Below are 22,263 nucleotides of genomic sequence, written 5' to 3'. Positions count from 1 at the left end.
CAGTATGATGCTCCTAGTCCATATACTCATTCTGAAAATAAAAGGAACTCTCAAACTGCTGTGAAATTTGCTATTTCTTTTCCTATCTGGACTTGTGCCAGGTAGCAACTAGACAGGGAGGGGTACCTTGCCGGCCAGGTAGGCATGAGGGTCTGGCTTAGTAAAGAGGCAGGCAGGAGGGCAGGCAATCTTCCAGTCCCCCAATCTCTGAGCGCTTTCCCCTCTCTCTGGCATTTTCCCTCCTCCTCACTTTCCCTACCCCCCCTACCCCCCAGCATTTTCCCTGCCTTGCCTTCTTCTTCCCCATCATCTCTCTGGCGTTCTCTCTCAAGCGGTGTGACACTGCCCTTGATGCCTAGAGTCCTGCGCAGGTATCCACCTCACGCATGCGCACTCCTGTGCGCTCAATCACAGATGCACGAGCCCTGTGCCTGCGCGTCTCAGCCTCGGGCATCCACATTAGTCCTGGGAGGCGTATGAAAACCGATTATTTCATTTATTCTACAACTTGGAAGAGTAATATACAGTCTACAACTCTCCCTACTTCCCACTGTTTCAGAACGCTGAAATGCTGGCTTCTCTAGACAACAGGTTATTCAACTGCTCTTGCCAAAAAAAAAAAAAAAAAAAAAAAAGTTGGGGCCCTCCCTGGTGGCGCAGCGGGTTAAAGCACAGCACTGAGAATCTGAAGCAGCTTCCGCATGAGTTCGATTCCCGCCTGCCCTGGAGGTGACCACATGGCGTGGCAGACCTCTCCTGGCCCGCCCGCTGCTCCCCTCAGTAGTGTACTTCTTCGATCTGCCTGTTCTGCTCCCCACTCTGTCTCTGGTGAAGCCTCTCGCCGCCCCTGAGCCTCTGGCCTGTGCCCCAGTTCTGTATGCACAAATGGATAAATTTAAAAAAAAAAAAAAGTATGTTCTAGACCCATGATGCTCAATACAGTAAACACTAGTGACATGCTACTATTTAAATTTATTGAAATTAAATAAAAGGAAAAAGTCAATCCCTCAAGTCGTGTAAGCTACATTATAAGTGCTCAATAGTCATAGGTAATCAACTCATCCACAAAGGTCACCTCTCCTTACAAGCCTTTTCAACTCCTTGTTACAGGAACCCCTCTGTGCTCCTGTATTTCTAGGATGGTCCTTGTCTCATTGCCTGATAATGGCTTATGGGGTGCCTCCCTCTCTCTTCTGAGCCCCACAAGGAAAGTGAGAGGCTGAATTCCAGTCACCTTTGTAGACAGGTCTTGTTTAGTGCCTGAAAAAAAGAGACACTCATTTACTCTTTTTTTTTCTCTTAGAGCTACCCTTATTGGAAGGCTAAGCAGGAAGAAACAATATGACATTCATTTCATGATTTGATATAAAGGCATCACAGGAGACTCCATCACATGCTCCCTCCTTTCATGCACTGACTCAAGCAGCTCTCAGAGCATGGATCGTTCCTCCCTCCGTTAGCCTCCCTTCCAAGATCAGATTCAGTTCTTGTCTTTTAGAACCACAGGGAAACAGTCTGGCAAGAGCCACTGTTGTACCAGCTGATTTAAATTGAAATGTTTTCCCCAGATAAATGCGTGCTAAATAATACACCAGCTCTCCAGCCAAAGGGAAGTGACAGGCGCTCTGTAAATAAAGGCACTTAGTTGCTGGTAAAGAGCTGTAAAGTGGTTCTGAGCTGATGTTTGCTGACCAGCAAGAAGAGACTTCACCTGCTTTATATAATTGTCACTGCAGCCTTGCCTGCTGTATATTAAAACTGCATCTCATAGACCCAACTGTCACATCGGATATACCATCCAGCACAGAGTATGCCACCTTTCTCTGTAATTGTTTCTGACAACCAGCCATCACATTTTAGATCTTTTCAGAAAATGTCTGGTCCAGAATCCCTACGCTGGGTCAGTTCTGACACCATGTGGGCTAGAAAAGTGACACCAAAAGGAATGTGAAAAGAAAAGAGAGAAAGAGTTTCTGTTAGCATAGAAGACCAAATAACAGGCTGTGGCAAGTGTCTGAACACAAATCCCAAGGAAGGCTGCTTGGCAATGTTAAAACACATTTTTCTTGTTATACTGTATTACTTTAGAGCCATGTTCCAGAAGATGGCATGACTATTTTGGCTTGAGAGCACACAGATTTGTCCTAAGTCTATGTTTCTGTCCTGCTGGGCTCTGGAGAGATGGAAATATAGAACAAGAGAAGTAAAGAAAAAGAGAAGAATGAAGGTTTCATAAAATCAATAGTGATGAAAATTGAGGCAGTGGTGAGAAATCTATGTTTAGCTATCACTGGGGGGGAGGGGGAGAGCTAGATTTATTTCCCCCAATTGAAAATAATGGGAAGTTTACTCATACTCTGAATTTCCGATGCATTTGGAGTTTGGTCATGCCAGGTGCCCAGATGGGCATTCCAGTTGGCCAAAGGGGTGAAAGGAGGAAAAGCAGCTGGGAAACTCAGCTTATCCATGTGACCCCACAGACAGGGCCAAACCCCAGGAGCAGGTATACATGATGGACAGTCAGGGAAGCAGCAATTTCTCGTGTTGATGGTCACATGAACCATATCCTTTTGGAAGGTCAGACTGTTGCCAGAAGAGGGTACTAGAAACAAAGGACTAACAGGAGCAGGCATAAGAAAACAAGAGGAAATATGGACTCAGTGGGCCCACAGCTTTGACATTCTCTTGCTGAGAGCAGAACAGACAGCTTTCTGGCTACAGGCTTTCTGGCTGGAGGCTCCTCTCCACTGCTCTGACCAGGGGTCTGTGAAGACCCCACTGGCCAGAGAACACATCCTCATTTGGTGTGTGAGTGCACACATGTGTGTGCATGTGTGCATTGTGCGTACAAAAGCAATACTCCTCTTTCTCATGTACAAAAATGAGCATCCTTTTCCTTTTCTCTCTACCTCCCATCCAACTCAATTTTTCTTGATTATTTCTGTGATAAAACAGTTCAAGCTTCTGAACACTGGGTGAGACACTGAGAAAGAAGCACTTTCACTGTTTGGCCCATCATATAGGATCTGGGAGGCTAAGATAGGACTCAGGAGAGCTAGAATGAAGAGCTATGCCAAATGCATATGTAATTATACTACACTTTCAGATCTGACCTATAAACCTCAAAAATGATTAACTTGGGAAGAGAGGCATTGTGGAGGCAAGTGTTTGCTGCCCTCCCGGTCAGTTCCTTCCCAAATGCAGCCTTCTGCTTCTACTGCTTTGCATTCTCCTGGCTAGTTCTTTCCAGTGGAGGAGGAATTGGACAATGGAGTTGATCAGCAAGTTAACTGGGCTAGTTTTGCTATCATGAAAAATTACTGTGCATTAAAGCTGTCACAAAAGTCACCTGGGGACGCCATCAGAATGCATATTCTGACCCAGGTCTGGAAGAGACATTAGATTCTGTAATTCTAACGAGGTTTATCCACTAACAAGGTGATGCCCACTCAGGGGAGCAGGAAAAGAAACACTTTGGACAGCTAGTTCTTAAAGGTAGACACCAGCTGCTACCTTGCTTCTTTTCACTCTTAAAAGGCCAGCTATTGTCACTTCCTCTGCCCCTGCCCCTCAGCTGGCCACGTAGGAAGTGGTCTTCCCAGCAATATCCCAGCACCCTAAGAGAGACCCTGGGCTCTTCCCCAACCAGCTGCATAGATGTTGCTCCACCCTGCAAGCTCAGCCAAGATAGTAGATACCAAGAACTAGATTTGGGGAAGAAAGCGGAACCGGATAATATGGAGTTATCAAAATTAAACATCAGGCGATCTCAATCAAGGTTATTTAAAGAACAGAAGTCATTGGAAAGGATGGAGGAGCAAAAGTCAAAGAGACTGCTATTAAATATCTTACTTGTAACACTAAGCAGTGAGTTGTCCTGGGAAGTGTATCTCAAGACCCTCAGGGAAGCCTCACCCTCCCTCTTGGTACCTAGCAGCCAACTCAGTGATGGTCAGAAAACTTCCTCCAGAACTTTGAACCTCTCCTTTGCTCAGGGGCTATGGGCAGCTGCCTCCAAAGAATGCAAGCTACTTTTTCTCTGTTACTTTCCAGATCTTGCCCCAGTGCTCTGGTCTCGTTGGCAGACACCAGTCCAAAAGTTGAAGGGAAGATTCTAGGAGTTACTACCCCTGGTTTTCCTACAATGCTGGCCAGTTTAGAGCTGGTGTGATGCTGAGCTGACAAGACATGGTGCACCACACTGACTGGGTAGATCCTGGTGGATCCTGGAAGGATGAAGGTCCCCCACAAAGCACCCAGCATTGCCCAACCCACAGGTCACGTGAGACAATGATCTTATTATTCACAACAGGAGTGCATAGAGGTGTCACTTGGAAAATGCCTTGTATCCTGTTCCACCGAGGCTCTGATTAGCTGGTTTGTTTGTTACGGGGTTTCTGCCATGCTGCCTCTCTGAGATTCCTAGATGACATCTTGACTTAGACCATCTGCCCAAAATCCCAGAGCAAATAACAGGGAAGACTGGGCCAGGGCAGAGAAGGCAGATGTACGTCATTTAATACTGCTGTGCCTCCTATAGACCAAGCGTGGGCTGGCAAGTGTCACCTCTCCAGAGACTGCCATCCTTGGATACATTACAACAACGCAAAGTTTAACAACTTTAAGCAGCTATAACAATGGCAAAGCTTAACACCTCCATCCCATGTCAAAGGCAGACGACTATACCACAGAGAAACACTGGGGATTGTTCAGCCAGCATCTTTGCAGTGCTGACATTTATCTGGTAACCCTAATCATACAGCCACTGTTTGGAAAGGCTAAGGGGGTGGCAATTTAAAGACTGGCTTGTTCTCTGGGAAGAAGGCAGGCTTCTCTGTGTGGGGGTGCTCAGGTGCTCAAACTGAAATGGCAAGAAGCAGCAGCAGATGTCCCTTTGAAAGCCATCACGGAGTCCGCAGGTTTCCCTGCCAGGCAGGCTGATGTGAGCTTCTTTGAATTACTGAGTGAAGGATATCCCTCTTGCCAGCCCCTGTCCCCCGTAGGCACAGCAGAGAAGTATTACAGGCTGTCCTTACCTTGGGAATTAGCCTGCAAGACCCCGATGCTGTCATCAAACTGCATAGATTTGATGTTGAGTGACGCCAAGATGCATTCCTTGTCCTGCAGCGAAGTATCATCAATATTATTCTGATTGGCTGACAGGATAACGCACATGTCACAGAGGTTGATGTTGACGGCTCTTAAATCAGCCCGACTTAATGGCGTACCCTTTGGCATGGAGGCAGGGGAAGAAAGGAGAAGCCAAGTAAGACCCAGGGTCCAGACGAAAGAGGGGAAAAATAAAAACAAATTAAAGATTGAGCCGGAGCTTTGGGAAATTATTTAACAAGCATCTTTTTTATGCCTTGACATTAAGCTGGCCTAACTACATTCAAGGGAATAAGAGCTGTGTGCTAATCTAAAGGGTAGTCGGTGCTGATGGCAGCATTTTAGACTTTGCTCTCAATACTCAATCAAGCTATTACTAACAAACGCGGGAGAGAAATAATGCCAGGTTCTACATCTTCTTACTGCCTGGAAATTGTCTTGATTTGAGTTAACTGTCCTGTGGCAACCTCTGGCTTTCAGAATGTAACGAGGGGGTGGGTTTCAAATGCCTGTTTATTTAATGGCAAGTCACTTCTGTCTCTGGCAAAAGATAGCAGCTCTGAGGAGAATTTCCAAAGCAGCCAGGGGGAAATAGCCATTGAACACAGTGTGATGGGGAGGGGTTGAAAGCTGTGTTCAATTTGAGGGAATGGAACGAATGTGCATCTTGCAAAAGGGAGATGGGAAGGAGTGACACTTCAGGTCATATAATTTTATTGCATATTTTCAGCAAGAAAAAAAAGGGGGGGAATTGCCTAATTGTCCAAAAAACATAGGAATGTTTAAACACACATATAAACACACGTCTAAGAGACGGAAACACCTTTCTCCATAGGCATCACCTGGGAGGGTCTCTAAGCCAGAGGAGGGTGTGGGGAACAAAGGGAAAACAAAAACAAGTTCTAAACAATTCTCAAATTACAATTTCATTAATGTAAAAAGAAACCCACAAAATGAAACTACATATTTATGAAGGTATTTATAAATATCTGTACATTCAGAGAGAAAGCTCAGGAAAAATACACACTAAACTAATAACAGTAATTACCTCTGGGGGGGAATAATATTGGGGGTGAAGGGAAAAGCTTGTTTTTGAAGTTTATATACTTCTGTATTATTTGAATATTTTATAACAAGAACATATTTGTATATTAGTGGTGTAATTAAAAATAAATAAGCCAGTAAACAGATTTGTTTTTTAAATTACATAACAACAACAAGGAAAAAACTCAGATCAAGCTGGTGTTGACAGAGAAGCCAGAGATGCAACTGCAGATACACAGGAGGGTTCTTGCAGGAGGGGGGTCATGCCCCACAAGCTGGGTGCAGAACTGTCACAGCCCTGGGGGGCGTCGCATTATTTTTACATCCAGCCACCAGCCTCCTTGGTTCTCCAGTTTGTTTTGCCTACTGGTTAATGCAGACCTGAGACTTGACTGCTTTCAACTAACTGTGTGGGGAGAAGGTTTGCCAATGGCCCAAAAATCTCTGGATGCTTTCTTTCCCTTGCTCTCCTTCCTGGAGATGGGACTTAACTGCAGAGATGGAGGAATCTATTCTCCACCATGACTCTGGAGAGTCATGTTGCTACCCTCAGCCCCCCAGGACTTTCCTGCCAAGTGCAATTATGAAGAAAGAAGCATTTTGGGCTAGAGGGCTGGAAAGCTACTAGTTCCAGGCTCTGAAACAGTCTCTTTTGAGAAAAAGAGAAGCCTTTCTATTCCTGAATCCTCTTGATACACAGTCCGTCTGACCAACATCCTGAATCATCTTGCCAGTCCACAAGCCTTAACTGCCTATATCCATATTCTTTTAATTTTCACCTTGTAAGGAATATGGCAGTAATTGTGATCTAAGGCAATCCCTGTGCAGACATAGTACATGATTTCAAAATCCAAAAGATACAAATGACATGGAGAGGAACACCTTGTGTTTCCCTGTGCCAGCTATATGTGAAGTACTATTTAGGCAAAGGAATGAAAACATAGATAAAGGTGCATTGTTTAGATAAGTCACATCTGCATGTACTAGATTTTGGAGGGTTTGAAAAGGACCAGCACAGATGAGAGCTCTCTCATATATATGCAGGCAGGTGAGTGGATGTGGACAAGCACATGCTGAAGGAAAGACCCACATACACACACACTCACACAGCCAGCAAAATAATCAACTCTACAAAATACTGTAGACTCAGATTCATGTGCTTGCATGAGACCATGAAGAATACTTACACAGGAAGATACTCATGGAAACATACAATCATATCTACTACCTATGAAATTAGCTAGGTATAGATCTTATGCTCTTCTCTGTGTCTGTTTTTTCTGTAGGTGAGTATTTTAACGACATATATTTTTTAAGTCAGTGAATTTTTGGCCCAGCATCCAAAAGCTATCTGTCTATAGTTTCCTTAAATTACATATTTATTGAGTACCTATCATGCCAGGTACCTTTAAGGACAAGAGGTGGACACTTATGGGAAGATTCTTAGGAGTTCTTTATTGAATTACATTACTTGACTTTTTCCCTCCCATTTATGAGGTTCTAAAAGCTGTTTTTCTAAAAGCACACAGTGGATTTGGATCCATGAGTGGGGAAGCACTTAAGCCTCTTGCAATGTAGTGGCATATCCATGTTCCTCACTTTCAGGAAGGTGAACTGCCAAAAAAAAAAGTGCAGAGGATAAGTGATATTTGCACAGAATGAAGAAGTGTGTCAAATGTTGAAATGCACATTACAACATTGAACGTTTATGGCAGAGGGCCTCCCTGGTGGCCCAAGGGGTTAAGTCACAGCACTGAAACTATTGGCAGCCACTGCAGCACAAGTTCAGTTCCCAGCCAGGGAGCTGAACTACAATGCTCAGCAGACCTCTTCTGTGTTTCCTACTGCTCCCCTCAGCAGTGTATTTCAGTCAACTGCCTGTTCTACTTCCCACTCTATCTCTGGTGAATCCTCTCAACCTCTCAACTCTCTTCCCCCAGACCTCTCGCCTATACCCCAGCTCCATTAAAAAAAAAAAAAAAGAAAAAGAAAGTTTATGGAAGGTGCATTGATTAACACTTAAAAAGCAGCTCATTACATGACACTCAGCTCATGTAACTCAGGTCTTCACACTAACTTTTGGGCCCCTAAGTTGTTCTTTTTAGATTTGCACCCAGTGTTTCATAATCAGGAATCACACTTGCACACACACATCACAAATTGATAGAATCATTGCTGGACTTCTAACAAAGGGAAGGTGGTGGGCCACCGGAATTGTAGAACTTCCCATTTAGTTAAAAACAGAACGTGGCGGCCCTCCCTGGTGGCGCAGCGGGTTAAAGCGCAGCACTGAGAATCTGAAGCCACTTCCGCATGAGTTCGATTCCCGCCTGCCGCCTGCCCCGGAGGAGACCACATGGCGAGCCAGACCTCTCCTGGCCCGCCCGCTGCTCCCCTCAGCAGTGTACTTCGTAGATCTGCCTGTTCTGCTCCCCACTCTGTCTCTGGTGAAGCCTCTCACCGCCCCTGAGCCTCTGGCCTGTACCCCAGTTCTGTATGAATAAATAATAAATAAATCTTTAAAAAAAAAAAAAAAAAAAAAAAAAAAAAAAAAACAGAACGTGGCACAATCAAAATTTGCCCTAAGTGTTAATACTGTCATAAACGATAGAAATTCTGCAAAATAGCATCAAACTCACAAAATTCTTCAGGTTTAGATATGCAAGAGAAAACATTAGAAACTGATATGGTTAATACCAAGAAAATTTCCCCCCTGACAAGTGGATGCACTTGGCTGCTAAATCCTTTTAATAAGGTCTCCAGGGTTTGGATTTTCCTAGACAGGTCACAGGAGAAGGCACGTGTGAGTCCTCAGGCCCAGGCCCAGATGAAGGAGCAGAGGCATGATCAAAGCTACCACTATGATATCCAGCTGGGATTTTCTTTTGCGGATGAAAAGAAGAAAAAAAGCATCAACAATGTGACCTTGGACTTACAGGCAATATGGACACTTTGGGGAAGTTATGAAGTGTCTCCCATTCTCGCTTGAGGTACTCAATGGAGCCCACAAACACGATGTGCTTGAGCTCGTGGTAATGAAAGTTGCTGGCACGGAGTGGCATCACCAGGTTCCGAAGGCCAATCAGGGCTGAGCTGACATCGCCAAAGATACAAACCACCACGTGGCCACTCAGGACGGTCATGGCGGCTTCACTTCTGGTCTGCAAGAAGCACAGATGTGGGAGGTGAGAGCGAAGACCCCACAAGGCTGTTGCAAGGACTAAAGAATCATTTATGCCAAGGTTCAAATAAACATTTGTTGAGTGTTCACATGAGCCATCATATGCTATTGTTTTGGATTCGCCAGTTTTAAATGTTTATAATTGAGAATGCATATATTATTATATGAGTGTAATATACACATTATACTTATATATATATACACATATATGTATACATCTATCTATCTATCTATCTATCTATATATATATATAAACATATGTACACCTATCATTACCTTTTCTGACAAAAGATTATAAAGAGATATGCCAACTATATGAGCAGGTGATCTCCCATCTTGCCTTCCTTCCTCCCTGTCTACCCACTGCCTCCTGGGTGGCCCCAGACGGCTAACAATGCTTTGGGGAGGCATATTAATGTCCACTGTACATATCAAATGCTGCTCAATTTAATCCCTAGAATCGAACCGTGTATTGATTGTTTAAATGCCAATATTGCATTCACGACAACATCAGAGTTATTACAGTAACCCCCAAGGAGAGGAAGAATCTAGCTTTCACTCCTAGATCGTTACAACAAAGCAGAAACTGTCACCATTATTGGTTTCCCTCTGCAACAGTGTGGGGACACTCAGACATGGGCTATTAGAAATGTCTTCCAAGCTATGACCAAGGAGACCCACTGGGGAGTCACAACCCAAGTCACCACCTCAGGAAGACCTGGAGTTAGTTATCTTGGGGGCACAGAAGTGTGAGACTTGGGTACCACCAACAAAGTGTCAACAGTCTGTTGGGTGCTGTGATGAGGCTGCTAATTATTTTTAATTGGCCAGGATTGTGGGAGGCACAACACATCTGAGGAATGCAAATCTGAGGAGTAGGGGCTAGAAAGAATAGGAAAGAGAAGAAGGTTCCAGTTAGCAGAGTGGCGGGAGCACAGATGCCTAATCGGGAAGTTAGATCTGGAGACCAACACACCAATGTTTAGACTGACACAGCAACATCACCTGCAGGACCTTGTCATGATTGCTGGGTCTCATCTGGGGGAGTCTGATTCTGCCAGGACTATGACCTACTGGAGAAGCCATTCCTGTGGGTACCTTGTGCTTCTTCTGCAACCTCCAAGCTAAGTTGGACCTCAGCAGCCTTAACTGCTTCCAAGTACAACCTGCTAGTATCCTGTATCCCTTGCCAGGAATATGGACTTCTCAATGTAGACACATCCTTCCCTCCTAGGCATGAACAGCACTTTGGATCCCATCACACTTTGATGTCCAGACACGGTTCTGGCTGTAGCCATACCACCCGGGTATGCCTGAGTCCGTTGATACATTATTTCACAGCTACATTTTATATCTTCTCTCAAGTCAGAGGGTCATTCTTCAAATGTGAGGCCAGTTCATGTTTTCAATCCCCAAAGCCGTTAGTGTCCTGTACCTATCAGGTGCCCACAGCCCAGAGTACCTGCACAGAGCTTGTTCCACTGAGTAGTCTACTCTCTGCCCTAATGTCACTTTAGAAAGAGCTTATTGGCCCCTCCCTGGTGGGTGCAACAGGTTAAAGTGCAGCTCCACAAGCCAGCCATAGCCGCTTCAGTGCAAGCCATTTCAGTGAGAGTTCAATCCCCAGTCCCGGAGGTGACCCACATGGTACAGGAGACCTCTCCCGACGTGTCCGCTGCTCCCCTCAGCAGTGTACTTCATCAATCTGCCTGTTATGCTCCCCGCTCTGTCTCTGGTGAAGCCTCTCACTGCCCCTGCACCTCTGGCTTGTGTATGCATAAATAAATAAATCTTTTAAAAAAGCTTAAAAAAGAGCTTATTGAGCCACACTGTCTGAGTACCAACCCCAACCCCTCCCTGCCCACCCCCTCCCATGCTTCCCAATCATGGCCCTCTTCTATTTTTTCATAGCACTTGACCAATATCTGAAACATCATCGCGCATATTCTTGCCTCCCTGGAGATCTTCTCATTCTCCACTACAACATGAGTTTTGTGAGATTGGTCATTCTCTGGGCTTGGAACCCTCGCATTGAGAACAGTGCCTGGACAGAAAAGACTTCTTATGCATGTTTTATCAAAGAATATTCCTTTTTATATGAGAGAAGTGAGAGAGGTAGTAACATCTCTATAAACTGGTAAACTCCTCCATGCATAAAGGAACTTTGGATGTCAGTTACCCTATACCCTTCACCACTACGTAGGCAAGCTGTTAAACCTTGGGTTCCATGTATGGCCCTTAGCCTTTGACCTACCACTGGAGAGTAACATCAGACTGAGTTGAAGGGACCAGAGCAGAAGTGCAGGGGATGTGCCAGTCGGATGTAACACAGGAGCAGCTTTGGGATTAAAACCATTTGCACTACCAGTAAACTGGAGAATGACCGTTTGCTGAGAACCCTGAATTTCTGCGTTTTTGTCTGCAGCTTTCACACCTCTGATACAGCCTTCAACACAATGCTGTTTTGGTTTTTAATACTCAATTACAATTAAGTTGAAAAAACACACATATGCATTCAGATAAAACTGGGGAAAATGCTAGTGGATTAAAGTACAAAATCATTCTGAGGAATTGGGCCAGTCTTTTTTTTTTTTTTTTTAAAGATTTATTTATTTGTGCATACAGTACTGGGGTACAGGCCAGAGGCTCAGGGGTGGTGAGAGGCTTCACCAGAGACAGAGCGGGGAGCAGAACAGGCAGATCTACGAAGTACACTGCTGAGGGGAGCAGCAGGCGGGTCAGGAGAGGTCTGCCACGCCATGTGGTCACCTCCAGGGCAGGCGGGAATCGAACTCATGCGGAAGCGGCTTTAGATTCTCAGTGCTGTGCTTTAACCCGCTGCGCCACCAGGGAGGGCCCCTGGGCCAGTCCTTTTTAGAAGGTGGCCACGGCATCAGTAATGATAGGATTTTCCCAGCTGACATAAAGGAGCAGGCCACAGCAATCTGGGGATTAGAAGCACCAAGGAGAAAGAACCCTTCCATGTGACCTTCCTGATTATTAATCCATTTTTCATGGATTAGCAAGACAAAACTGGAGGAAAGCCGATGTAGGTATTAAAACATAAAGCCATTAATAAGACAAGTCTAAAGAGTAGAATGGCTTGTTATCTGTGCTGACATTCCTGAGAAGTTCACTCCTGCTATGGGAATGAGCGAAGCCCCAAACAGAGCTCTGAGTCCCCAGCCCTCAAGAGGAACCCAGGGTTCACCCTGTCACCACCAGTAAAGGTATTGTGCCTGTCTACATCATGTGCAGAGAAGGGTCACTGACACGGTAGCATTTACCCAAAGTGGTGTGAACTTGTATCTCTGAATCACGTACCTCTGAACCCTAACATCACCACCATAAAAAATAATGCAACTACAATAAATAAATAAAATAATACAGCTACAGTAAAATGGAAACTTGTAAGAATGAAAAACTATCCAAGGCTGTTATCTAGAAGAATACAAGACCTCGTTATAGAAAGATAATACAGGGTAGCACTCAGATTTCTTTATTGCACTGAATAACATTAAGAAGTAACTTCATTGAGTCATAAATTGGATTTTATTCTTTTCTAAACCCTAGAAATTAGGGGCATTCTCAGCTCATCCTCTAACGGGTAAGAGAAAGAAAGCATAAAGAGGCCAGGTGACTTACACCCAAGACTACAATGTAAGTGACACAGCAGACTCTTTCCCAAAGGCACACCCACCAGCATTGAGGTGATCCCTTCAGGGTGCCTGGCTCACAGCACACCACCACCCTCTATTGTAACGATCTGATATATTTTCAGAGAAAATTCCACTCGGTGCTCACAGACTAATGAATGCTTCAATATGTGTCCTGAATCCCAATCATCAAAAATAATCAGGGCCAGGTCTGTATCATCCCAGCCATCCAGTTAGGAAAACTTTCTTCCCTGCAGATATGGCAATGGACATGCTCCTGTAGGCCTCACTCACCAGGATGACCTTCTCTATTTCCTTCGGAGCACACCAGTGAAACATCCCGGTGGAGTCATACTTCTTCACGTTGGAGTCCATGTTGTCAATCTGATCGTTGCCAGGAATTAACAAGGGGTCGTGCCTGGGGAGAAAAGGACAGGAAGCCTAGTGATAAATGAAACATGCAAAGTGCCCCAGGGATTACATCTTAGATGGGAGAAGATAAAAGTTCAGAGAAAGTGAGTGTCACATTGCTTCTGAACCCATCCTTTACAACACCACGGCCCCAGCCATCACTGACCTGGAAGTGCACTGGACCAATGTCAGGTAATAATTCAACTTTTCTGTGCCGTTCTCCTTTGTCTGAAATATCACATCATGTTGTGGATATAGCCTTTCTATTTTGGATATTTCATTGTCATCTCAGCTTACCAGCTATGCAATCACTCCAGTATATGTGTGTGTTTCTGTGTGCATATGTGCATACAAACATACACATACACATACACCCCCCACAGGTTGTTATTAGCACTGGAAATGAAGAGGAAGGAAGAGGAATGGAGCCTCATGCTGACTGACTGGCATGAGGATGGAAAGCCAATTACTCGCTCTTTCTGACTACAACTTCTGACGTGATGCTCTTCACAGTAAAAGCTTTAACAGGCTGCACTTTAAATATTTTAGCAATTTGCCCAATCAGATTTTGCTCTTACCGCTGAAGCCCTTTAAAGATTCAGCAGCATGTCACTTCAGAGCAGATTGACTACCAAATGCCCACATCTGGAATACATGATTTCAATACTAAACAACACCCTCTTTCCCTGCCTTGACAACTGTATTTGCACTAACTGTCCAATGCCGGTCTCGCCACCTTCACCCCCCAACTGCAGCATTCTTTGGATGAAAGCTTCTAGCTCAGATGCATCTTAATCAACTTGTTTTGAATTCTCAGAGCTAAACCCACCCCCTCTTTCCTTGTTTACTGATGGAAAAGGAAGATGTTTCTACAGAGACCTCCCCTCCAGTGGGCTGGGCTGGTAGAGCCTCACTGACAACCTTACAAATTACAATATCATCAGGCAGGTCTAACAAGCTTAAAATATAAAGCATAGGCTTTTGTATTTTGGGTCATATCATCATCCGGATATCTCTCTCTGATAGTGATGCTGTGCCTCATTTGGGGGAGATTGTTTGGGTAGTTACAGCATTAACTAAATGTAATTAGGTCAATATCCCAGGCATACTTGTTATTCAGTCAGTAGAGTTATCTTCCTTGAATGGGGTTGTCAATTCAAGACAGAAAATATAAATAGGTTGAAATTCTGAAAAAAAATTTAAAGTATTTATTTATTTATAGTTACAGAACTGGGGTACAGGCCAGAAGTGCAGGGGCAGTGCGAGGATTCAGCAGAGACGGAGTGGGGAGTAGAGTAGACAGATCGACAAAGTACTCTGCTGGGGGGAAAAGCGGGCAACACAGGAGAGGTCTGCTGCGCCGTGTAGGTCACCTCCTGGGCTGGGGATCGAACTCACACTGAAGCGGCTATGGCTGGCTTGCAGTGTTGCCCTGTTGCACCAATAGGGAGGGCCAAAATTCTGAAAATTTATAATAAAGTAAATTTATCTCTTTAAAAAATCTTTAAAAATGTTTAAAGTTCAAGCATCAACAGAGAACTTCACTTAGTTTTAATATTTCTCCCTCTGAAATTTCTGATAACTCTTGTTTATATGTCCAAAATATAAAGAATGGGACAGCAATCCCTCCTGCATTGTCCAAAGACTAGAATTAAGCTTTTGAGACATCCGCATGTCCCTCCCAATGTGCTTCCCAGCCCCACTAAAGATGGGAAAACTCTCACTGTATTTATTTATTCCTGAGAATTTGCTTTTAGGCTACACCAAATGACAAAGGTAAACATGCAACATAGATCGTTACAGGAATGGTCATAACTGCTCTTAAAAGAACAATACACTTTGGAACAGCAATTTACTAACAGGGTTGTTGAGGAGTCTTTACGCATTGTAAACTACTGGGCCACTTTTCAAAGACTGAACTCAGTCAAAAATGTGAAAGCAAGAAGACAATAGCTGAGTTGGTCACAAATCAGGGCAAGAATAAATGTTGACTTTTTTCTAACTTTAAAAAAATCTTAAATAGTTCTTTAGATATAGACTATCTGGGATATGTAAGTGGACAGAAGTCATCACAGAGAAGAATTTTGAGATTTTGATCAGAATGAACTCTTCCTAGCCCTGAAAGGACATACTTTACTTGCAAGAAGAGCTTAATACATTTGTCCTGAAAACAGTAAGATTCAAAATCTTTTACCCAATTTATGGGTTGGAGAGGAAGCGTTATCTCAAGGTATGAGGGCTGCCTTCAATGGATTCAGGATTTGAAAAATAGCAGGACCACATTCACATAATATAAGTAAGCAAGAAAATGAGATTGCAAGCTGACCAAAATGCTTTCAGAAAAATACATGTCTTGGGAGAGAGGACAGGCATTTCTGTTCCCTATTTTTTCTGGGTAGGCTAATCATTGTCTGATAACAGTGACCTCCAACCATTTTATGAAAGTGAATCTTAGGAAAGTAAATTAGTAAGCCTGCTGGTCAATCATCCCTCAAAGAGGAGAAAAAAAACTGATTTTTTAATGTCAAGCCTCATTAAGTAGGGTGGAGGTTTGGGAAAACCAACCATGATTTGCACTGCGACATCCAGAACTTTCTAGCAATCTCAGTGGTATATCAGACTACATATACTCTGTACACACCACAAGTCTCTCAATCTGTCTTGGCTAGTTTAAATACAAGACATTGAGGATTTTTCCCTAAACTGTTTAATCTGAGAAATATTAGAAATCTCCTTGAACAAAAATATGTCCCTTTTGAATTGTGGTACCCACAATTCAAACTTTGATTTCTTTAATCATTAAAGCAAATAACAAACATGTACCTCACTCTTCTGAGTCAGAAATAGAGGATACTGTGATGAATAAGATACAGTCTCTAGTCAAAGAGAGGATAAGGCAGTAAAAGAGGGAAAACATCAACCAATACATAGGAAACACTGGGGTAAGTGTTACAGCAAGATAATGTGCAAGATGGTATGAGAAAACCAGGAAGGAAGCCCTTATTACTTGGTATCTGAGTGACTGACAGCAAAGAGTCTTCTAGAAAAGATGAGATTTGATCTGAGCCCTAAAAGGTGAGATTTTAGTGTTGATGCACTTAAATGAACTTAGACAATTAGGGTCCAATAAAAGAGGTCACAGAAGGGCACCCAAAGCCCAGGTTGGTAGTGTGAGCTATGATATTGTCTCAGCAGAGATATGGAAGACTCAGGCCAGGAACGTTAGCTGAACTGAGACAGCAGTGGCTACTCGTGGAAGATGGACTCAACTGATTGAGTATGATTACTTGAAAGCAGACTAGGAGCAATGTTTGCGCATTAGATAGAAGAAAAATGAATTTTCCAAAAAGAAGAATGTTATAAAAATGGAAAGTTTTCAAAAATGAAATGACTTATTTCCCAAGTCAATAGATTGCTCATTACTTGTGACATCCCAGAAGAGCTGTGGGTAGAGAAGGGATTTGATTATAAATGTGGGGTAAGCCTAGAACACATTTAAGATTTGAGGCAGTGTGCTTTCACCGGGGGAAGAGGAGACTAAAAGGATTTTGGAAACAGTGAACCACTTCTGGTATCAAAAGGCAGAAGGGCAACGAGTAAGTGAAAAATAGCTGTTGTTGGAACAACGATGGGAGTGAAGAAGCACTGAAGATTGAGCACTTCATAGTTCCATTAAGGGCTAGAATTGTCCTTCATTCACTGAATTCCACTATCTTGGAGGAAGCTTGGAACTGATTCATTCCAGCAAGATGAAAGTGTAACTACTTTGGGCCAAACAGGATAAATTTCTTTACCATAGCTGTTCCTGCAGTGATTTAAATGCTTTAGGTTGCCTTATACTGCCCAGAGAACTCTGACATAGATGAAGAGTGAAGCATCAGTTGTCCACAGTAACTTCTGCTTCTAAACTAAGATTTAAGGATTTTAGACTAGTTACTTGCTGTGGAGCTCAAAAGCAAGCACTACTATAATCCAGGGAGGCCCAGAAGAACAATTAGTCCATGTGTTGGACACACAAGGAGGACCTTCAGAAACCTAAAAAAAAAAAAAAAAAAAAACACCTAACTTCACTAGTTCACAAAATGACATAGAACTAAATCTATAGACATTCAGGCAGTTCCTCACAGATCACTTGGAGCTGAGGACCAGTACTTGATGCTATTCTTTCACGCCTTAGTTACCTGATGTATTTTCTCAAATCACAAAGTAACCCAACTTCCTTAAACTGCATCATAATTAATTAAAGATTCATTTGTCACATGCTATTTAGCCGATGTACATGCTTATTTTTGGGTAACAGAAATTCTATGGGGTAAGGAGCATCTGCCAGATAGCGGTCATGGATTTGCCTGTGTCCTCCCCAAGTCTGTGACTGTATTTTGAGATGTGGTCTTTAAACAGTAATTATGATAAAATGAGGTCATTGAGGTAGGCCCTAATCCATTCCCTAATCTTTCTTTCTTACACAAAAGAGAGAGGACATACAGATAGAGACAGGGGCAGAGGAAAGAGACTGGAAAGGTCCAGGAAGAAGACAGCCATCTGTAAACAAGGAGAGGGGTCTGCACTGAGCTTCCGTGGCTTCTGTCAGTTCACAGATCTTGGCCTACCAGCTGCCAGAACTGTGAGAAAATACATTTCTGTTGCTCAAGGCACCCACTCTGTGATGCTTTATTACTGCAACCCTAGAAAACTAATGCAAGAAGGCACCTGGAAGAAAAAAAGGGATGTCATCAGCTTTTGTTCCACTGATAAGCCCAGTTTCTCTTCTTTCACCTTAGATCTCACCTGTTCGTTGCATTCTGCCACCAGTTCAGGAACACATGGAATTATACAGGAAATAAATAGTCTTAGTTCAAGAGTTTGGGCCAAGGTTATTCCCCTCCTCTGCATAATCCTGCCCCTGCTCATACACAAAAAGATCAGCTGTGCAAAAAGCGAGCTTCTCCTTGGTCTTTAACTTACAGCCACATTTGAGGATCGATACTGTGACAGTATGCCTCAAAGAGAAGAGGAAGTCTCAACATTAACCAGTTACTTTGTTCAGGTAACCAGATAGATCTTCTAAGGGAGTTCTTGGAAGTGGATACCACTGAGGGCAGAAAAGCACCCATTTCCTTCATGACAAACCAGTCTTATGTTTAAGTGCACAGGCTCGAACATCAGAATGTCTATCTCCAAGTCTCAACTCATCTGCTCATTACATTGGGTGCCTTCCTTCAGTTTCTTCCACATAAAATATTAGATTCAGTTCAAAGATGGCATGGTTAAAGACATGGCCGGCACTTGGCACAGAACCTGACACAGAGCATGCCACAAAATGTGTTATTATAAATGCATTATTACCATTCTTTATACTAGAACCCACTTGTAGCTGTCACTTACATAATGGTAAAAGGCAACAGGAAAGGTGGAGGGGGTCAATAATAAAGATGTAGAGTCACTACTATCACTTCTGCTACCACACACCTGCTGCTGTGCCTAGTACTATTACAACTGCTGTTACTACTCGTACTAGTAACTGTTACTACTGCTGCCACTATTATACTACTGATATTACTACTACTTTGCTACTACTATTGCTATTACTATTGCTGCTGCTACTACAGCTATTACTATAATTACTGCTGCTCCAATTTGCTACTACTGTTGATGCTTCTACTACTGTTGATGCTGCTGCTTCCAGAACTACTATTACTGTTACGACTAGTGCTACTATGATAAACACCATGAGTTCAACTCTTGCGGAAGTTGCTATACTGAGACTTTACCTATGTTTTATGATAATAGTCATAGAACACCTGAGGGTAATTTCTGTTATTATTGCCCATTAGTGTGGATGGGAGACAGAATGCATAGGGAATGTGGCCAAGCTGAACTGTTAGTGAGAGGAGACACAGAGCTAGTGAACAGAGTGATCTTCTTGATGGCGAGTTGCACCCATCACATCTTCTACCACTGGGAGGAGGCAACTGGATGTCCATTGTCTGTTGCCATGTCCTGAGCCACAGCCCTAACTGCAAACACAGGCACCAGTATCACAAGCAATTATGAATCACAAACTTATGCAAATAACACATAGAAAAGTAACCTGTAAATCCAAATCAGTACAAGATGCAAGGAGAGACTCAATAATCCACTAATACTGGATGAGACTTTGCCACGTTTCAGTCCCTGCAGGTTGAACTATGCACATTTTATAACCACCAAGGAGCCCCCAGGAGTTAAAATGTTCATATCTGGGCCTCCCTGCTGGCGCAGCGGGTTAAAGCACAGCACTGAGAATCTAAAGCCGCTTCCGCATGAGTTCGATTCCCGCCTGCCCTGGAGGTGACCACATGGTGTGGCAGACCTCTCCTGACCCACCCGCTGCTCCCCTCAGCAGTGTGTTTCATCGATCTGCCTGTTCTGCTCCCCACTCTGTCTCTGGTGAAGCCTCTCACCGCCCCTGAGCCTCTGGCCTGTACCCCAGTTCTGTATGCACAAATAAATAAATCTTTAAAAAAAAAATGTTCATATCTATACTTCTTGACTCTCAGCTCACACCTTGAAAGTCCACAGTTAGAAATTAAGCCTGCCTGACTTCCAACAAAGCATAGAGGATCGTTGTTTTCAGGGTTTGCAGAGCAAGGAATGCCACTTGCCATCAATTAATCTCAGGAAGTGAACTAAATGCTCTGTTATAGCAGAGACACAAAAAGCTTGCCTTGAAGACAGCTGCCTAGAGCAAACCACAAATCCCTTTCCTAGCAAACCTGCTGTGAGGAAACCGGCATTATATTTTAAAGAGTACAATTCCCCTTACAGACAAATCCCAGCTTTTTCTGTGGCTCTGAGTTCAACACTGGACTTCAGAAATTTACATTAAAGTACAAGCAGCCAAACCAACAAAAAAAAGTTCGGAAAAGAGGAAAGGTAAAACATGGTTTTCAAATTGCACCCTTTTATTACTGCTTGATGTTAAGAACCTCATTACTCATCACAGGATAAAGCTTTTCCCGTCTTTATAGCCATCTCATTTAGAATGAGGCGGACTCAGCAGCAGTCAGCCTGGGGAAAGAAGCCATGATACAAAGGGGGTGAATTTCTCATCCCTATGTAGGCCTTGCTTCCCTGTGGCAAATGCTGACTGAGTATAGTGTCAGGCACCAGAGCAGGGGTATCAGGACATTTATGAGTCCTCATGTTTTGCCTCAAATGTTTCTGTTGGAGCTGTCTTCCTCAATCACCACAAAGATGGTTGATGTTTTTCTTTTCTGAGAGGGCCTAAGTAATGACCTATCAGTGACCTCTAATGACGCTCTTTCAGAGAATAATTTTCAAGTCTGTCTCATCCACTAGAAGGCAAACTTCTTGCAGGCAGGGATCTCCTAATTTATACTTCATTGTATTTCAGAACCCAGCAGAGGCCATCAATAAATCACCAACTACTAAGAGAAACTGGTGAATTATATCTAGAAACTGGCAAAAATTCAGCTGGACAGCAGAGACTCACGGGACTCCATAGAGACCAGAAAATAGACCCAGTGAGAGCTCATTTACCTTTGATATCTTGCAACAATTTGTTTTGGTAACAAACAAGGCTTTTGCATTTATTTTCACTTTACAGGCCCTGGATCTGAGAGGAGACTGAAACATGTCACTAACCACTACCTGGAGAGGGCCTATAGTCAGGAAGGACTTAAGTTTAATGGTAGTTAAAACAGATGGTCTTAATTAAGCAACTATTTAGTGCTCAGTGTTGTCTGGACATTTCTACAAGAAGCCCTATCATGGAAGCATCTACAAGAAGCATCTACAAGAAGCTTCTCTCACTCCTCTGATTCATGAAAGCGATGGGGCTCAAAGTGTGTCCACACACTAGCTAACTCAGCACCTTGGAGTTTGAGAGAAATGTCAGTGATGAAGCCTAGTCCAGAACTACTGCACCACGTTCTGTTTAAAAGTGTTGGTTTCAATAATTCTGGTGGCAACTATAGAGAACCATTGCTCTAATGTTTTACTTGGGTACAGAAATTGTGTGGTTTGAGCAACAAAGTTAGCAACTCTTTGCAACACACACGCTGGAAGATTATAATTCTGTCAGGCAAGATCCTGACTAGGAGAAGCAAAGTGAGGACCAAGTGTAAAATTTAAGGAGTCACGTCATCTGCCTCCCTCTAATCCTGGCCCTGCCATCCAGATGGAAGGGAAAGGACCAGTAGTAGATGTCCACAAGGCTGCCCACCCTACTCTGTGGATTGTGTCAACATTTAGTGAGGATTTCTGACCTGGATGCCTCACTGGCCACTATTTGCAAAAGCGGAACAGCAAATAAACAAACATTAAGAAAACTAAATCGTAGAATTAGAGGTAATAATTACAATTCAGTTTTCTGCTGTCTTTCCTCTCTCTCCTTTCTTCCACTTCATAGAGGACAACATAGCATAAGAACCAAGTCTTTAACAGCAATGTTGACCAGGTAAGTGGGCTTCTGACTATGCCAGTCATAGGAAATTGGAGGGGGTCTCAGGGGGTCTCCTCTAAAGGAGACCATAATGAACTCCTCTGGTAGTTCAAACTATACACCTCATTCCAGGGTGCATTTTATTTCTAGGTGAATACTCTAATATATCAGGGGCCCGACTTCTAGACTTGGCTTCTGCCTTAGCTCACCCTTCCACCCTACCTCTCTCCTCCTATGTGGTGATCATCTCTTCTGAAATCTGGATGCACTATTCCCACCCCCATCTCCCAGAAGGTCACCCCCAGAGTCACCTTGACAAAACCTTCAGGCCAGTATTTGGCCACTCTGGCAAAGCAAGTTCCTTTCAACTTTCTGCATCTATCCAGTTTCCCCCTGCCTAACAAGTAAACAACCCA

General features: G+C 43.5%; 1 protein-coding gene across 10 annotated transcripts in view; it reads right to left on the bottom strand.

The window, feature by feature from the left end:
- KCNMA1 (potassium channel, calcium activated large conductance subfamily M alpha, member 1) overlaps positions 1–22,263 on the bottom strand; it is a 658,697-nt gene that overhangs the window by 53,680 nt on the left and 582,754 nt on the right. For all 10 annotated transcript variants that reach the window (XM_004680710.2, XM_004680711.2, XM_004680720.2 and 7 more), the window contains 3 exons: positions 13,285–13,408; positions 9,090–9,314; positions 5,037–5,229 (listed from right to left, as the gene is read on the bottom strand). In XM_004680710.2, the coding sequence (XP_004680767.1) occupies positions 5,037–5,229; positions 9,090–9,314; positions 13,285–13,408 (542 nt within the window). The remainder of the gene's footprint in view (positions 1–5,036; positions 5,230–9,089; positions 9,315–13,284; positions 13,409–22,263) is intronic.

This window comes from Condylura cristata, unplaced genomic scaffold, assembly GCF_000260355.1.
Source record: "Condylura cristata isolate star-nosed mole 26May11 unplaced genomic scaffold, ConCri1.0 scaffold00011, whole genome shotgun sequence".
Taxonomy (NCBI): Eukaryota; Metazoa; Chordata; class Mammalia; order Eulipotyphla; family Talpidae; genus Condylura; species Condylura cristata.
This window is presented reverse-complemented; position numbering and strand designations above follow the sequence as displayed.